This window comes from Pollicipes pollicipes, unplaced genomic scaffold (assembly GCF_011947565.3).
Source record: "Pollicipes pollicipes isolate AB1234 unplaced genomic scaffold, Ppol_2.1 Scaffold_7231;HRSCAF=8579_pilon_pilon_pilon, whole genome shotgun sequence".
NCBI classification, from domain to species: domain Eukaryota; kingdom Metazoa; phylum Arthropoda; class Thecostraca; order Pollicipedomorpha; family Pollicipedidae; genus Pollicipes; species Pollicipes pollicipes.
Window position 1 is genome coordinate 10,801,945 of NW_023597034.1, and position 18,164 is coordinate 10,820,108.

The following is an 18,164-nucleotide window of genomic DNA, read 5'->3' on the forward strand; positions in this document are numbered from 1 at the left end:
CTGGCCTGGCATCTAGTCTGACGAGAGGTCCCTTACATGGCCTGAAGCAATCCAGCAGCGCCCCTTAATGCGTGAGTACGGAGATGAAAGCGATGGGACGGTCGGTACAGCTTTGGCATCTGGTACCATGTTTATGTTTGGCCAATGTACACACACCATGTCTGTCTAACATCATGTACACGTACCATGTTTGTGCCATTCTAGTCGGTCTTACCCCTAGCCTGCATGAAGGCCAAATACTAAACCTGGGGTGGTTCCCAAACTCTGCGCCTGCTCGGGTGCACGTTGCCGCCGCATCTTCGGCCGGCGGCCATTCACCACCTGGTGGTGGCTGGGCGAGTCGGGGGTCCCTTATGCTCCTAAAAAGCAGACCTATGCTTAAGGAACTCCTGAAATGCTTACCACCCATCTACTATATCCACCATATCTGTAGCTACCTTTTTAACAACTTGTTGTCGCGGGATAAAGTTTGCCTCCTGGAGGGTTTCCTCTAAATCAGTATATGGTAGCTAAAACACAATGGCAACATTCGACAAATATGACGCTGGTACGTATATCACGATGCATACTGTTAAATGCAGTGCTGCACCATCATTGACGCCAGGGATGGCGTAATCCGTTGCTCGTCGTTAAATGAAACGTGTGCCGTTCAACATTTTGATTTAAGGCTGCTAAGGAACAGGTAACATACTTCACCTGATTCAGGAGCCTGTGTTAAGTATTCAGACTCATTGACACAATGACTTATGATTCCAAATGTGGGAACGTTGGTAACTAAAGGGGTACTCTCCAAGTAGACGTCACTTACTTTTCGGGTATTAAACACAATGACCTCCAATCAGACTATTCTCCTTAGAACTGAACAATACCTTAATTGAATTATATTGCATCGGGAAATCATGCTGTTTGTGCTGTAGATCCACTTATATATTGTAGATATCAAAAATCGAGGCATGCGTCTTGAGGCCGTGTTTTCGTACCGCTTGCGCCGCCGATAGAGGCGCCGCGCATGTTCGCAGGGACATGTGGCTCGTGTACATGCGTGTCAGCCAATGATGACATCTCAGATTTACACAATTGAGCTCGAGTTATTGGTCATATTAGTGAAGTGCCTTACATGTTTGCTGTTGGGACTATTTTTTGTAATTTATGTCTTATTCATCTTCAGTTGGGCAAAAGTTGTCATTAATTTTAGCAAATGGGGATGGTTCTGAAAAAGTTATAACTGTGGTAGTAAATTGGCCAAATGGGATGTGTTGTGTGTTGGCCAAATGTGTTGGACTTGGGACATAAGAAGATCCAAAATCTTTGGTCATTTAACAGAGGAAATTCCCAGTCTTCTAATAGGTGCAGCAAGTAACATGTGATACTGGCTCATTAGTACCTGTTAAAGTGATCAGTCACCCAATTTTGAAAGCCAAGCAGAAAGATACAAAGGAACTAGGGAGAATGTGCTAAATCACATTTGGACCCTTATGATGACCAATTTGGTGCATAAGTGTTCAGCTAGTAACACTCAGTTTCCATCCCCAAATATGCACTTTGGGACATAATGACTGGGTGGTTAGCACCACCTGCTCCCACCTTGAAGCCTGGATATGAATCCTGTTTGCACCATGAGCCCCTGAGTGCTAATTTGGCTGCTGGAACTGTTGGCTTTCCATAAAAGTTTGTGTGATGTTAGGCATTGTAATCCCAGCCCCCTTAAAATAAGCACAAATTGCAGATGTTTAATTGTGCAATTGGTCAAGCTGTCCTGTAAAGTTTTAAACCTGCTCATATTTGCCAAAAGTTACTATTATTTTAGTGAGGTATTCAAGCACTATGACCTATGCTACCTAGTATCTAGTGATGTTTTTGTTCTTAATGCCCTCAATTGCTCAGCATCCTCAATTTGTGATATTCCATTATGTTGGTAGATTAAGGGTTTGGAAATACAAATTATTGTAATATGAGGGTACAGAACATGTCTATCCATGTGCACTTACTTCATTAAAAACCATCTATAGTTACTTCATTAAAAACCATATATAGATATACTTACTTCTACCATCTTACTTCATTAAAAACCATATATAGATATACAATAGATATTGTATATCTATATATGCTGCTACTTAAAATTCCTTTGCATCCTGTTTCTATGGCTTTGGCTGTTCTATCTCATGTCCAGTGCTTCATTTAGAAGAGAAATGCAACATGCTTATGTGTTGCCTGCTTGCCTGATGAGACCCTTGCAACAATAGGTAGATTTTTAGTTCCATGATCAAATTGTAGCCATGATAATTGACAAATAGTGAGGGTCTGGCCAGCTTTACAGAGTTACATGTTTATTTCTTAGAAGTCATAGTTCTGAGCCAAATAACTCCATATCATATTTTGTCTGCATATTTAAGCTTGTTCCCAATCCAGGGTATGACATTTAAGGTGACATATATGCATTAGGCCATTGCATTAGACCTACACCAATTACCTTCTAGACCTACCTTACATTGTTTGGAGACATGGTCTTAGATATTAGGACAATAATACTTATAGCAGAGGCTTTTGGCTGCATATGAAGCATCAAATATTAACAAAGCATGATTGATTGGATATGATGAACATTGTGGCTAAAATTTGGAATGAAAGACCAAGTAAAAGCCATGTGACATAATGACATAATGATATGAGTATTGATGTTAAGGTAACAATGGTGTTTATTCATCATACCTTTTGCAATGCATATTATTATGACTTCATTGTTTTCATGCAACCAAAATGATTGTTGCCATTATGCCACCAATGCACCAAGATATCAAACAACCAGGAAGTAGAGCTTCAAAAGCCATGTGCACATTTTAAGAGAAGACTTAATGGATAACAATTGTTGTAATGCAACCTGCTCTTTTAGTTTCTTACCCAGCCCTTACACACTTCACCTGCTGCGATGTAAGAAGTCTAAATACCAGTCATCCTGCTTCTGCAGTTGTCCCTGGAAACATCCCCCCACCATGGGATGTGACACCTGAGTGTGTGATGACACCTGACCAATGACTTGGTTCAGTGGTGGCCACCACTGCCATCTTGGGCATCATGTGGAGTTGGCACCATAGCTGAGAGAAATGTGCTTGACTCAAGACTGGGCAGCTGCAGGCTCAAAGTATTTGGCGAGCTCTGCTCCAGACTGCCATAACATTCTCTGTCATGGTATTTTCCAACCTGATGCAGTTTCTAAGACAGTTATGACACAAATTTAACTTGCAAAAATTTGCACTTAAAGAACGTCCAATAGAAATTAATTCTAAGACTGTCGCATCTCAGTACACCCAGAAGAGAACTTGAATCATTGAAAGTTTTCCGCCGCAAAAATTGAATTCCTGTGCCACCACGTGACGCTGGCTGACGGTGCTCCCGCTCTGGGCAGCGTCCGCCATGTCGGACAGCGACTCGGACAGCGGCGGCGAGGGCGGCGGCGGCCTGGACCTCACTGCGGTGCTCTTCGGCAACATCGACAGCAGCGGCCAGCTGGAGACGGACGTGCTGGACGCCGAGGCGCGCGCCCAGCTGCGCGGCCTCTCCAAGCTCGGGCTCGGCCAGCTGCTGCATGACGTGGTGGGCGACGCCGCCGACGACAAACGCTCCGGTCAGTGGCGGCTGGGGACAGCGGGTCTGGGGCACGGGTGGGCAGGGGCCCACTGCTGGCTCGAGTATCGTGCCAGCCGGCTTTGGCAGTGGTGTCTTTTGGCGCGTGGGATGAACCCCGGATGATTCTCCCATGGTTTTGCCAGTTTGTGGATGACCCAACAGGTCCACGTGTGCTGACGCGTACGTTCAAGGAAAAGTGTTACGCACCATTAGCGACGCTTGATCGATGCACACGCTGAAGCTGCGGTGTGTATTGCACCGACAACAGTTTGTGGCATTTGTGACGGCATTTGTGACGGCATTTGTGACGGCATTTGTGACGCCTACGGCGCTGCGCGCACGTGGCCACAGTTCGCGGCGAGACGCACCTGCGTCAGATAGCTGAAATGGTGTGGAGCAGAAGTAGGCCCCCGTCCGAAATCTTCACTTTGTCGCTGTTGTGGCCGGAGCCGCCCGTGTCTGGCATTGCAGGCGATGTGGAGGGGAGGGGGAGGTCGTGGGTTCCCACACCCTGCTGTCAGCACCAGACGTCCCCGAGCCAGCGCGCCCGCGCCTGACGCCGCCGGCGAGGTCGGCCGGCCCGCGGCGCCCCCGCTCGCGTCCTCGGTCGCTGTGAGGTGACCTGCGCGTGTGCTGCGCAGGCGATGAAGAGGAGGAGCCGGTGCCGGCGCCGCTGCCCACGGCCGTCGACTACTGGGACATCACCGAGCTGGCTGAGGAGGACACGTCCTGGAACACGCAGGAGAACGGATCCGACGGTGCGTGACGTCGCCCCCCCCCCCCCCCTCCCCCCGTGCCGCGGGCTACCGGCGGCCCGCGCGGTCTCCACTGCCGCGGCACTCCAGCTCCCCCGAGAGCACCAGTTCGCTTCAGCGCAGTCGCCATTCCCTTGAACTGCCCGAGATCTCTCCCGCCACGGTCCCGCTCCGCGTCTCCCTCAGTCGGCGGGGTCGTTCGCGCCGTTGCACCAGACCGCCGAGATCGTCAGACCATGCCTGTCGCCACGGCAGTCCCGAGACTGCGCGATCGTCTTGTGACGCCCCGCCCCGTCCGCCGACTGAGCCGCGGCCCGCTCCCGGTACGGTAACTGGCCGGCCGTCCCCAGACTACGACGCCGACGACGAACAACGGGACGCTCGGCTGATGCCGCCGCCGGCGGCGCTGGGCGGCGGCACCGCCGCGGCGCCGGCGCCGCGTCGCAAGCAGCTCAACACACCGCTCGGCGCCATGCTGCCCGAGAAATACGCCAACGTCGAGATCACCGAGATCTTCCCCGACTTCAGGGAGGACAAGGTGAGGCGACATCAATGTGTGTTCTGGTCCTCACTATCTTACCCATGTTTTCCTAGCTTTCGCTTTCGCATGTGTTTTCCTAGGCGTTTTCCGCGTGTTTCCCGTTGTCTTTCATTATCTCGCCGTATTTGGGGCCTGTCTCTCAGCATTCCAATTGTATTATTTTTGGCTGAGCTCGGAACGGTGGGCATTACACAGTGGGGTGGAGATGTCATGGTGGATGTGGACATTTGTCTGGGCCTTCAACAGTTTCTGTATTCCATTGACATGGTGATCTCCGCTTCAAACCGCGGTCTCCTGGGCCTGTGCAGTAGTCCCTCACGTTCGGCACTTCTCCCTGTCTCCTGCCCCAGCCCGCACCGCTCCCAGCCTCCCATCCCAGCCCGCGCCGCTCCCAGTCTCCCACCCCAACTTGCGCCGCTCCCGGTCTCCCTCCCCGGCCAGCGCCTTCCACTGGTCTCCCCCCCAGCCGCCTCCCGCGCTCCCTGTACCGCTCCCAGCCTCCCATCCCAGCCCGCGCCGCTCCCGGTCTCCCTCCCCGGCCCGCGCCGTTCCCTGTCTCCCACCCCAGCCCGCGCCGCTCCCTGTCTCCCACCCCTGCCCGCGCCGCTCCCGGTCTCCCACCCCAGCCCGCGCCGCTCCCTGTCTCCCCTGACCGCACCGCTCCCTGTCTCCCCTGACCGCGCCGCTCCCAGTCTCCCCTGACCGCGGCGCTCCCTGTCTCCCCAGCCCGCGCCGCTCCCTGTCTCCCCTGACCGCGCCGCTCCCGGTCTCCCCTGACCGCGCCGCTCCCGGTCTCCCCTGACCGCGCCGCTCCCTGTCTCCCCTGACCGCGCCGCTCCCGGTCTCCCCTGACCGCGGTGCTCCCTGTCTGTCCAGCCCGCGTCGCTCCCTGTCTCCCCTAACCGCGCCGCTCCCGGTCTCCCCTGACCGCGCCGCTCCCGGTCTCCCTGACCGCGCCGCTCCCGGTCTCCCCTGACCGCGCCGCTCCCTGTCTCCCCTGACCGCGCCGCTCCCGGTCTCCCCTGACCGCGCCACTCCCGGTCTCCCCTGACCGCGGCTGTGCCGCCGTCAGGTGCTGCGCTTCTCGCGTTTGTTCGGGCCCGGCCGCCAGACGAGCCTGCCGCAGCCCTGGCGCAACATCCGCCGCAAGCGCCGCAAACGGCGCCGCGACGAGGAGGAGCCGGACGCCAGGCCGCGCGAGCTGACGCTCTGCTTCGGGCCTCCCCTGCCGCCCGAGCTGGTCGAGTCCGATGATGAGGTGAGGCGCTCGCAAGTCGTCGGCATGGCGGGCTATGGCTGCCGAGGTTTTTGGATGCTTCGGTCGAGGGTCGCGGATACATCCCCACATAAATCGCCACACGCTGCGGCTTAAGGTGAGATCAGTTAAAAATAATATCGGTGCAACTACAGTCCGTCCCGGTGGCTCAGTTGGTTAGAGCGCCTGCCTTCCGATCCACACACTCGTGGCAGGGTGGGTTCGAGTCGCTTTAGGGGCTCGATATTTGCCCTTGGCAGGTATGGCCTGCGGCCGGTGGCAGCGGTCACGTTAAAGGTCAGTTGACGTCAGAGGGCAGGACAGACCGTACCGAGCATTGCGGCACGTTAAGCTTTCGCCACTAAATTCTGCCGTTTCCTGGCATTGCGCGATCGGATGGTGGGGGTCAGGGCTCACACAATAAGCACTGCTCAGCGTGAGCGCTGATCCCAAAAATTCATCCATTCAAAGGGTTTGGATCAAATTTAAAAAAAAAAATTAATGGAGAGGGTCGTAAAACTCGCGCGATCGTCTTGGTTGTTGTCTGCCAGGACGATTCACGCGCGCCCGGGATTGTGGCAATTTGGCGTTGCGCTGGCTCGTAGCCGGCGGATGGGACGCCTGCGGCCGCCCTCTCCCTGTACGGCCGCCGCCCGTCGCCCGCAGGAGAAGCTGCTCCGGCCCGAGGAGGTGACGGCGCAGACGCGGCCCGTCGCCGAGGACAAGCCGTCGGGTAACAGCTCGCCCAAGGCCACCGACTGGCGGTTCGGGCCGTCGCAGCTATGGTACGACATGCTGGACTGGCCCAGCAGCGGCGAGAGCTACAACTACGGCTTCCGAGAGGGCGACGAGCCGCGCGCCGACGCCAAGCCGGAGGTGAGCTGCTGTTCGGCTCCGGCGGTGTCCCCCCCCCCCCCCCTGGCCGCGGTCGTAAACGGTGCATGTTCGTGGCAGCGCTGCCGTGGGCGTGGTGCGCGCGCAGGCGCTGCATGCGGTCGGGTCGGCACGCGCCGGGCGGCCCCCGTGAGGCGGCCGGCGGCGGGCCGACGCGCTGACGAGCTTCTGAGCCGAGTGTGACCTGCCACGCGCCGCCGACTTGCGCTGGCCAGTGTCCCCGGAGTCGGCCTGTGCTCGGCTGAACCTTGTAGTGAAAGCTGACCACGCAATACAGCGTGGGATCCATCTTTCGTGATTTTGAAAGTAGCTAGTATCGTGTATTGCGTGGTGGATGCATGCTTCGAAGCCTGAAGATGTCATGTCTTAAGACTAGATCCGTGTGTTCGTGGTTGTTGTGCCTCGCCCGCCGTGAGCAGTGTCGGGACACTAGCGGCGCAGCTCCCGCGCCCGGCCCCGCTTGCATGCACGTGTGTGCGTGTACGTGTGTGTGTGTAGCGTGAGCCACCGCCTGCCTGTCGCCCCGCCTCATCCGCTTCTGCCGTAGCGTGTGCGTGACGCGGCTGTTGCAGGGCGAGGATGTCCCGGTCGCCGAGGTGGAGCGCGAGCCGGAGCCGCCGGCGGCCGACCTGCCGCCCGAGCCGCCCCGCCGCCCGCCGGCGTCGCTTGTTAGTCACCCCGCGAGCCGGCAGACGGCTGCGGGACCGCGCCTGGGCGCGTGTGCGGGCTGTGGCGGCTCGTGGCCCTGTGTGTTATGACGTGTTCGCTTGTGCGCGGTCGCTTGGTCAGGAAGTGGGGCTGGGAGCGTCGACCGGCGACCATCCTCGTGCGTTATGCTGCGACCAGGGCTGCTGCATGCACTGCTGCGTGTGCGATTCCACTGATCAACGTGCAGGGAAGTCAGCGGAGTCACTCGTCGTGTCAGCTTTAAGCGTTTGCGTGCTTGTTTTCACGTTTGCTGGCACCTGATCTCACCGTCATTTATTCTCATCGTACTTCATTGTGGGCATATGCTCAGCTGTCAGTGTAGTTGGTACGCGCTTTCGCCACCCGCTGCCCGTGTCATTTGGTGTTGCCTCTCGGCGCCGGCACGTCCCCGCAGGGCGTGACCGCATCACACGCCCGGACTCACCTCATGTGACGCCACGCCGCCGGCGCCGCAGGTGAAGAAGGAGGCGACCACCGAGCGCGACGAGGACGCGGAGGACCCGGCCGGCCCGGTCAAGTTTGAGGATGACGCGTACCTGATGGTGACACAGCTCAACTGGGAAGATGATGTAATCTGGAACGGCGAGGACATCAAGCACAAGGTGTGTGGATGCGCCCCGCCCGCTCCAGTTTGTGTACGTATCGTTGTATTTTAACGCATCGGTGCTATTCCCCGAGGGGCTTATTTGCTTTCCTCCCCACTGTCTGTCATTGGTGAAGCGGTGTGAGTGTCCAGCGGAAGCGTCTGAGCGTCTCGGAGCGCCGCCGCCGCCGCCACATCGGCCGTCGGTGCCGGAGAAACGACGCCCACTGCATCGGCAGGTAATGCAGAAGCTGACGAGCAAGACGAACGCCGCCGGCTGGCTGCCGTCCGGCTACAACCGCACGGCCGGCCAGCTCAGCCACGCCGGCAAGCCGACCGTCACGCCCGGCTTCCCCGCGCCGGCCGGCCTCAAGATCCGCGCCTCCGCGTGAGTCAGCCGCGGCACGAGCCGCCCGCCCAGCGCCCGCGCCGCCGCCGGGTGCTCTGTGGCGCAGAGTCGGCATGTTTGCCTAACTTGTGTGATCATGGACGGTCTGGAAGGACGGCACAGTCGCGGAAGCGCTCCGTGTGGAGCTGATGGCTGGCCGTTCGCATGGTGGCGTTAATTCGTGCCGGGGTCTGGTGTCGTGTACAGACTGACCTCTCAACCTTTCAGAATCCTTGTTCGTAAAGCTTGGGCAACCTGCCTCGCAGATGGATCGCAGCTTACAGATGGATGTCCCAAAAATCTATTTGCATACCCATTGTCTTAAAGTTCAACCAACCACCCTGTGCTAGTAATTGGGGCTTTAGTACGCCTCGCCTACGCGGTCATTTAGCGCCCATGCAGTTTATCCGTAACACAGCAGAGTACCATCCGCCGTCCGCCGACATTCGTTGCTCGGATGGGGATTGCAGTACCTTGTTTGTACGTAAGCCCCACACGTGAGTGTGCTCGCATGGCTGGACTACTTTCACCGCCGCCTGCCCGTCTGATCCCAAGGCTGAAGTGGACAGTGTTCCGCTCCCTTCGAGCCGTTCGACTCGTGGCCGGGCCGTGCATTGCCGGTGCCCTTGCGTCTTTGACCAGCGTCAGGGCCGGGCTTCTTCGCAATGGTGCCCACCCCTCTGACAGCCGCGGATGTCTCGCGCACATCGATGTGCCTGTACGCTCTGTGACAGGCCATCCCTCTACGCCCCCTGTCTGCGCTTACACAGTGTTCCCTGACCTGTCTTCCCGACCCGTCCCAACCTCCGTTGTGTGCCGTGTCCGTGCCCCCACCCGACCGACGGCTCGCCTGGCGCGCGCTTCACCGCCTCTACCGTGTACCGCGTGCCTGCCTCCGCCCGACCTACGGCCCGCTTGGCGCGCGCTTCACCGCCGCTGCCCTTCCGCTTCCCGCCGCAGCGCGGCCGACGGCAAGAGCAGTTGGTTCTCCATTTTCCCCGTGGAGAACGAGGAGCTGGTGTACGGCCGGTGGGAGGACGACATCATCTACGACCCGGAGGACATGGGCCGCATGCCGCGGCCGCGTATCCTCACGCTCGACCCCAACGACGAGAACGTGATCCTGGGCATCCCCGAGGACGTGGACCCCACCGTCGGCAAGGGCGAGCGTGAGTGGACGCCGGGCCGGGGCGCGCCAACGCTCGGCGAGCGCGGCAGCGGCGGCGTGGCAGAACGGCTCGCGCCCGCGCGTGCCTGCCGTGTGGAGTGTGACGTGGTGCTGGGGTTGGATAGTGGTGGATGAAAGGTTCGGAATATGAAAGCCTTTGGCGTATTTTTTAAAATTTGAAATGAATGCGGCACACGTTCAGTGGACAGTTCTCCGGGTACCATTTGCCAGACGTGCGTTGATACTTCAGCAATGTGCTGCCTGTGTTTGGAAACGCGCTGGCTTGCAAGAGTCAGCCGCCACTTCGTGGCTTTATCTACCTTCTGCTCATGCTGCCGCTGTTTCGCTAACCAGTCGATGTTCTAGCTACTGATGCATTTCCACTCTCTGAAGCCGTTTGCGGTTGACATCTCAGCACCATCGCCGGCTGACATGCCGTTCCTGTCCGTTTTCCCAGCCGGCGAGCAGCGCAAGATCAAGATCCCGCACCCGCACGTGCGCAAGTCCAAGATCCTGCTGGGCAAGGCGGGCGTCATCACGCACCTGGACGAGGAGACGCCTCCGGCCACGCCCGAGCCCACCGACAAAGACCCGTTCAACATCTCCAACGACGAGTACTACCTGCCCAAGACGACGGACAACTCAATCAAGATCGGCAGCGCCACCGGCCTGCTGCAGCACTCCATCCCGGTGGTGGGTGGCCGCTGGCCGGGGTGTCAGCTGTCGGGTCACGCTGCAGTGCCGCGCTGGGGGAGCGTGGACACGTGGTCTCTGAGTGGGGCTGGAGCACTGTCCGACTCCTGAGGAGTGACTGGCGATGGTGTTGATGTGGAGGGCCTTAGCGCCTGCACGCCGTGAGCGGCGGCTGGCGAAGGGTAAAGGATGAAAGCTTGGGCAGGAATCGAGAATCGCACGCTATCAGCGCAGTGATGTGGTTATTACTTACCAGCGAAGCGTCGCCGGCAGTCTTGTCGCGTTTATCCGTGGAGCCCCGAGGGTCGGGTGTGTCGTCGGCGTGTTTGTGACCTCGTCTACCCGGGTGGCCGCCAGGTGGAGCTGCAGGCGCCGTTCGTGCCCACGCACATGGGCCCGATCAAGCTGCGCCAGTTTCACCGGCCGCCGCTCAAGAAGTTCTCCAACGGCCCGCTGGCCAGCAACCAGCCCGTGCCCGTCCAGCCGCTGCAGAAGAACATCAAGCGCAAGGCCAAGGTACGGAAGACGAGCGGCGTGAGGCGGCGGGGGGAGTGGCGAGAGGGGAGGGTAGTGTCGGAGTCAGGCGGGCTGTACGTGCTGTGAGACGGGAGAGATCAGGAGTGCGCGGCCGCGTGGTCCGCAGCGTCCCGACGCCAAGCCCTTCGTGTGGGGAAGCTAGAGGAGGATGGGGCAAAATGGCGCAGTTCAGTGTTCGGAGTGTGCTCGGCTTTCGCGCGGCATGTATGGGTTCTATTCCTGTCATCGCTCGACGACGTGCGCCGCGCAACCGTCCGCTGTGTGACCGGGCGTCCGCTGTGTGACCGAGCGTCCGCTGTGTGACTGGGCTTCCGCTGTGTGACGGGACGTCCGCTCGTGGCTGGGCGTCCGCTGTGTGACCGGACTTCCGCTGTGTGCCGGGACGTCCGCTGTGTGACTGGGCGTCCGCTGTGTGACGGGACGTCCGTTCGTGGCTGGGCGTCCACTGTGTGACCGGGCGTCCGCTGTGTGACCGGGCGTCCGCTGTGTGACCGAGCGTCCGCTGTGTGACCGGGCTTCCGCTGTGTGACGGGACGTCCGTTCGTGGCTGGGCGTCCGCTGTGTGACCGGGCGTCCGCTGTGTGACCGAGCGTCCGCTGTGTGACCGGGCGTCCGCTGTGTGACCGAGCGTCCGCTGTGTGACCGGGCGTCCGCTGTGTGACGGGACGTCCGTTCGTGGCTGGGCGTCCGCTGTGTGACCGAGCGTCCGCTGTGTGACCGAGCGTCCGCCATGTGACGGGACGTCCGTTCGCGGCTGGGCGTCCGCTGTGTGACCGGACGTCCGCTGTGTGACGGGACGTCCGTTCGTGACTGGGCGTCCGCTGCGTGACCGGGCCGCCTCTGTGTGTCCGCAGCAACGCGAGCAGGAGCGGCTGATGTCGGGCGGCGGGGACGTCTTCTTCATGCGCTCGGCCGAGGACCTGACAGGCCGTGACGGCGACATGGTGCTGGTGGAGCACTGCGAGGAGCACCCGGCCATACTGTCACAGGTACGCCACGGCCGCCCGGGCCGGCACGCGCTGGCGCAGCTCGCGACGTCGGAGGTCGGAGTCCAGCGACCGTCTGGCGTTTGGAGATGCTCTGATCGTCGGGTCTGAAGCACTGATATGCTGTGACACTGTGTTTGCGCCAGGGGTGGTAGCTGTCTGATGCGGCGTACAGACCGCGGGCGCGATCTGGCCTGGATGATCGGGCTTTGCTGTGCTGGGCCGCATCTCTGACGTTGACTTCCGCTGACTGGCGCCGCTCTGTGTGGCCGCAGCACCACGCACTGTCCCATATCCGGCGGCGTCTCTGGACTCACCCGCCCCTGGCCACCCCTCACCCCGGTGACGTCTTCCGCCGCGCGCCCCAGGTCGGCATGTGCACCAAGATCAAGAACTACTACAAGCGGAAGGCGGGCAAGGACCCGGGTCCGCCGGAGATGCGGTACGGCGAGACGGCGCTGGCGCACACGTCGCCCTTCCTCGGCGTCATGCAGCCGGGCAAGTGCGTGCAGACGGTGGAGAACAACATGTACCGAGCGCCCATCTACCCGCACCGGCCGCCCGACACGGACTTCATCGTCATCCGCACGCGGTGGGTGGAGCTGGCCGCGGCGGCGCGAGCTTGACGACGTGGGGTTGGTGGAGACTTGCTGAGAGCTCGGTTGGGAGCCGGTAATGCGTTGCCTATCGCATGTTACGTTGCTGCCATTAAGCTGGTTGTTGTACAGCCTTGGTGAAAGTTCGCTGGCGGGCCCGTTTAGCGCCGTTTTGAAAGAGTGAACCAGCAACGCGTGACATGTTTGTCCGCCGGCGTGGGCTTACCACGAGCATCGCCTCCAGCCGGGGCAAGTAAACCCCGTTAGCGGCAACTCCGGACACAGACCGTAACGGCGCCCGCCCTCCGTGCCGGCCCGCAGCCAGGGGTACTTTATCCGAGAGGCGGACGCACTGTTCACGGCCGGCCAGCAATGTCCGCTGTACGAGGTGCCCGGACCCAACTCCAAGCGCGCCAACAACTTCACCAGGGACTTCCTGCAGGTGGGTGGGCGGCGCGGGCGGGGAGGCGGCGGCCGCCTCGCCGTCCTGGTCGCCGCGCCAGTCTGGGCCAGCGCGTGCGACAGGCAGAGTGTGTTGGACTGAGGAGGCTGCTTGGCGGGTTTTTGATGGCAGGATTTACTGGGAAAGAAATGCTGGATATTGATCGATACCGCGCGTTTGCTCTATAACGTCTGGGAACTCCACTTCATCTGACACATGGCCTGGAACAAGGTGTGGATATGTTTTGGTTGGTTGGAGCTAGGTGTGACCTCATGTCGCTGTCGCCGATCTGTTCACTCAATTAATTCATTTCATCATTCATCTTCACTTCATTCATTCATTACACATTCGACCCGTTGACATCCCAGGAACAATCTAAACGCCCCATATTAATGCATGCACAAAAGAACTCCCTGCCAGCGAGATGGTCGGTAACAGCGCAGCTCTGGCCAGACCGGGGCTCCCCTTCTGCCACCCGTCGCCATCGGACCCGGGGCGATGCCTGCTAACCCCCACTGCCTCCGTCGCCAGGTGTTCATCTACCGGCTGTTCTGGAAGTCGCACGACAACCCGCGCCGGATCAAGATGGAGGTGATCAAGCGGGCGTTCCCGCACCATTCCGAGTCCTCCATCAGGAAGCGGCTCAAGCCCTGCGCCGACTTCAAGAGGACCGGTGAGTCCGGGCGCCGCTCGGCCCGGCCCACCTCACGGCGCTGGTGACGGGCGTGGCCGCCGCCGCCGGCATCTGTCCTGTCGCCGTGTGTAATTGGGACGGGGTCGTGACGGAGCACTGGCCGGGTCGGTCGGAGTGCTCGAGCTATTTTGTCGTTTGGAGCCAGCCGCACTCATTGCGAGCGTTGAGTCGGATCTGGCATAGGATAGGCCTGCGTGCATTGTTGGCGACCCGAACAAGAAACTTGCTTGTGGAAGCGAATAAACCGCCCTTGCCTCTTAGGAGACAACGACTTACTTTGAATTACGCTACAAAGGTTTCACAATTTCCGGATCACCCAGCCTTTAAGTTCATCTTCTCTCAGACGTTAATCCGTCCTTTTTTGAGGGGGTGGCCCACGTCATCACGGCCGATGTGCCTGCGCGTCCGGGACTGGCTGGACGAGGCGGATATTACGCTGGATGACATTGCACCGCACACTCTTCGGGACTCTGCTCCGTGGAGACGTCTGAGTCTGAAGTATAATTTTGAACTTTGTCAGCATCATAAAAATGGCACTTCCCCACGAGAGTTCCTCACCTATTCGTTGGAACAGATCTCACAATACGCGAACTCATTACAAGTATTTACTGATGGGTCCAAGGGCTCAACAGGAACGGGCTGCGCATTTGTTTGCGGTGACCATACCGTAGGTATATGCCTCGCGCATCACATGTCAGTTTTTTCCTGAGAACTGTTTGCTATTTTAGCAGCGCTTCAGTACGTTGCTTCTCGTCCTGAAAGGGATGTAGTCATTTTGACCGTCTCACTCAGTGCACTTTTATCATTAGCCCGACGGCGATGTCGCGTGACCACTCATTTTTGACGCGCTCAATTTGGGAGGAACTGGAATGGCTGGACAACTTTTCCTGCCGTATTACATTTATGTGGATCCCCAGTCACATAGCAATAATGGGAAATGGAAAAGCCGACGCCGCAGCGAAAGCTGCGGCGTGTGAGAGAAAACAAATACCAATTTATGTACCCGCTCGAGATCTGGAGTCAGTCATTTCCAAATACATCCGCAATACGTGGCAGCACATGTTCGACCAACATCTCCACGCTTTCAGGGGAATCCAGTCCCAACTGGGTGATTGGGAATCCTCCCATCGCCGAAGCCGCTTCCAGGAAGTCGCCCTTTGTAGGCTTCGGTTGGGTCATACATATGCAACACACTCGTTTTACTTGACGCGTAGGGATGTGCCACGGTGTGATAGATGCGGGGACCGGTTGTCTGTTGAACATGTCCTCGTCTCATGCCGGCGCCTTGAGACGGAGAGGCGACGATTTTTTCCTCCAGCGCCCCTTCATCGGTTACTCGGTCGAAACCCATGTGGTGAACTTGGAGATATATTCGCATTTTTAGCACACATTGACTGACGTTATTTTCACTCACCCCTCAGTGTAAGTGCGCCAGTGATACTACCTGTTATTAGTTGACAACATACTTATCGCGTCGTCGCAGAGGTAGATAACCGTCACCGAGTGGGCGCAAAATGGCCCCGATGCCGACGCGCCCTTAAAAAACCAAATCACCACCAGAGTCGGCGCCATCAGGTTTTCTCCGTCCACACAAAACTCGCGTTGGCTCCTCTCTGGATTCGCTTCTGTCGGCGATTGTCCCAGCGGCGCCGGTCACGCGGCTGGGTCCTACGGCCCGCGTCTGACGCCGTGCCCCGTCCCCGCCTGCCGGCGGTCGTCCCAGCGGCGCCGGTCGCGCGGCTGGGTCCGACGGCCCGCGTCTGACGCCGTGCCCCGTCCCCGCCCGCCGGCAGGAATGGACAGCAACTGGTGGGTGATTAAGCCCGAGTTCCGACTGCCGACGGAGGAGGAGATCCGCGCCATGGTGTCGCCCGAACAGTGCTGCGGACACTTTAGGTCTGTCGGGCGGACGCGGCGCCGCCGCAGGCTCTGCTGTGGTGGTCGAGGAGAACGCAGCACGGGGACGCCGTGCCCAGCGAATAGGACGAGCGGCTCTTAAGATTTGACCTGGAGCAGGGCTTTGCCGCGGGTTGCCTCCCCGAACCTCGACAGCAGTGACAGCAGTGACAGCAGTGATGGTGTTCAAAATCCTCGTCCAACTTGACTTACTTGAGGCGTTTTTGTTCCGTAACTGGTGCTGCACCACCAAGTGCAGGCTACAAAGTGCGATATTTAGAAACAGCGCGTCCAGTGGTGCAGAGCAGAACTCGTGACTTCTTATGTGAACCACATGTGACACGTTTTTACATGCGCCAATGCAGTTTCGTAGCACGCATCGGTGACCTGACCTATGCTGACGTGACCGTTCCCAGCATGATCGCTGCCGAGCAGCGGCTGCGAGACGCCGGCTACGGTGAGAAGTTCCTGCTGACCCAGGGAGACGACGAGGACTCCGACATGAAGATAGACGACGAGATTAAGGCGAGTGGCGTTTGTCCGACCTGTGCAGCGTCCCGTTCGTGGCAGGGTTTGTTTCCGGTCGTTGTTTGTATTGTCGGTGTGTGGTAGTGTGACGCCCTGTGGTGAACGTGTAAGGTCGTTTCGTGATGAGCAGCCTACAAAATAGGATATGGCGTAGCACTGCGTGTTTGTGAGTTTTTTTGCGAGCAGGCCCCAAGTCGGATATTTTCGCTGCCGAAGCCCGGGCCAACATTATCCACCCAAAACATTCCCGTGGGACTTTGTCTGGGGACGGTGTACCTGCTGTCGGTTGTCTTCATTTGCAAAACGATGGCGCCATTGCATGCAGCCGTTTCGCTCAGCCAAACATTGGACCAGCTGCAGCAATGTGCGTGGGCGCGCGAGTCGGGCGGCCGGCGCGAGTATGAGGTACACCAACGCCGCCGCCGCCTGAATTGCATTGCCCCACTGAACGCGTGCGCTCTGGGTGGGCAGGTGGCGCCCTGGAACACGACACGGGCCTACATCCAGGCGGCCAAGGGCAAGTGTTTGCTGCTGCTGACTGGCACCGGCGACCCCACCGGCTGCGGCGAGGGCTTCAGCTACATCCGCGTCCCCAACAAACCAACGGTAAGAGCCGGCGCTGCGCGACTGACGAGTCCCTAGAGTGAGGTGGGTCTGTGTCGACGAACGACCCAGCAGTCATGACTAGCAGTGAGTCCAGGACAAAAGGTGCATTTCTATCACCAACAAACGGCGACTGATCGGTGGGCGTTTATATGAGGACAGGGAGATATCGCTCCGACGATACGTCTTGCCACGGATCAAGATTGGACGCGTTCCCCCGCATACCCCTCGGGTCGAGTTTGCCACGAGGGAGAAGACCTGCTTATTTTTGGATGCCGTTTTTAACTCCAGAAAGGACATTTTATGTTCTGATGCGTTCTTAGAGAAGACGGGTGGTTGCTCGTGATCGATTCGTAGGCGGGCTCAGCTTCGATGAGATTACCCCACCCATCGTAATCCAAACAATTCCTGCTAAAAACATGCGGCGGAACGTTGTGCTGATCACCGTTGTATCGACCGGCCGTGACCCCCACCCCGCCGCGCCCGGCAGCAAAACAAGGAGGAGCAGGAGTCGCAGCCGAAGCGGATCGTCACAGGCACCGACGCCGACCTGCGGCGGCTCTCGCTGGCCAACGCCAAGGCGCTGCTGAAGAACTTCGGCGTGCCCGACGAGGAGGTGAGCGCGGTGCCGCGCGCGGGCCGGCGGCCGCAGCCAGGGCGGCGCCGCGTGAGGGCCGCCGACGATCGCGACCGGCGGCCCCAGCCAGGGCGGCGCCGCGCCCGGTCTGGTGCCGCTCGGCTGGAGGTCTGGTGCCACTCGGCTGGATGTCTGGCTTGCAAAAGGCGTGGGGTCGATGGCCACGGTGCAGCCGTGTAAACATGACTCGTCATTCAGGGCCACGAGTTGGCACGTGCAGTGTCATAACGTAAGTCGCGTTTTCTCACTGGCTACTCCGATGACGCAGTAGTGAGAGCCGTTTCCCCACCTCTGATTGTTTTTTGAAGCCGGCCAGCGCGTGCAGTGCGCCGGTGTGCCCACCCCAGTCGGCAGTCCCGTCCCGGTGCAGCGCTGCGCGATGGGCGGCGCCTCCCGCCTGACCGGCGGCCCTCGGCTGCTCCCCAGATCAAGAAGCTCTCCCGCTGGGAGGTGATTGACGTGGTGCGCACGCTCTCCACCGAGAAGGCCAAGGCCGGCGAGGAGGGCATGGACCGTTTCTCCAGAGGCAACCGCTTCTCCATCGCCGAACACCAGGAGAGGTGATGGTCGATGGGTGGTGGTGGTGGGGTTTGGGGGTAATGCTTCTCAGTTACTCAGGGCACGTATGTATGG

General features: G+C 59.1%; 1 protein-coding gene across 1 annotated transcript in view; it reads left to right on the plus strand.

Moving 5' to 3' along the window:
• The first annotated feature begins 584 nt into the window (after nt 1-584).
• Taf1 (TATA-box binding protein associated factor 1) overlaps nt 585-18,164 on the plus strand; it is a 29,186-nt gene continuing 11,606 nt past the window's right edge. Inside the window, 20 exon segments of the mRNA XM_037232725.1 lie at nt 585-682; nt 3,407-3,625; nt 4,269-4,385; nt 4,733-4,920; nt 5,996-6,181; nt 6,845-7,054; nt 8,236-8,382; nt 8,603-8,751; nt 9,712-9,920; nt 10,377-10,612; nt 10,970-11,128; nt 12,004-12,138; nt 12,504-12,727; nt 13,053-13,173; nt 13,705-13,846; nt 15,661-15,763; nt 16,180-16,288; nt 16,763-16,897; nt 17,385-17,510; nt 17,958-18,091. Of these exon segments, the coding sequence (XP_037088620.1) occupies nt 3,415-3,625; nt 4,269-4,385; nt 4,733-4,920; nt 5,996-6,181; nt 6,845-7,054; nt 8,236-8,382; nt 8,603-8,751; nt 9,712-9,920; nt 10,377-10,612; nt 10,970-11,128; nt 12,004-12,138; nt 12,504-12,727; nt 13,053-13,173; nt 13,705-13,846; nt 15,661-15,763; nt 16,180-16,288; nt 16,763-16,897; nt 17,385-17,510; nt 17,958-18,091 (3,041 nt within the window). The 5' untranslated portion in view covers nt 585-682; nt 3,407-3,414.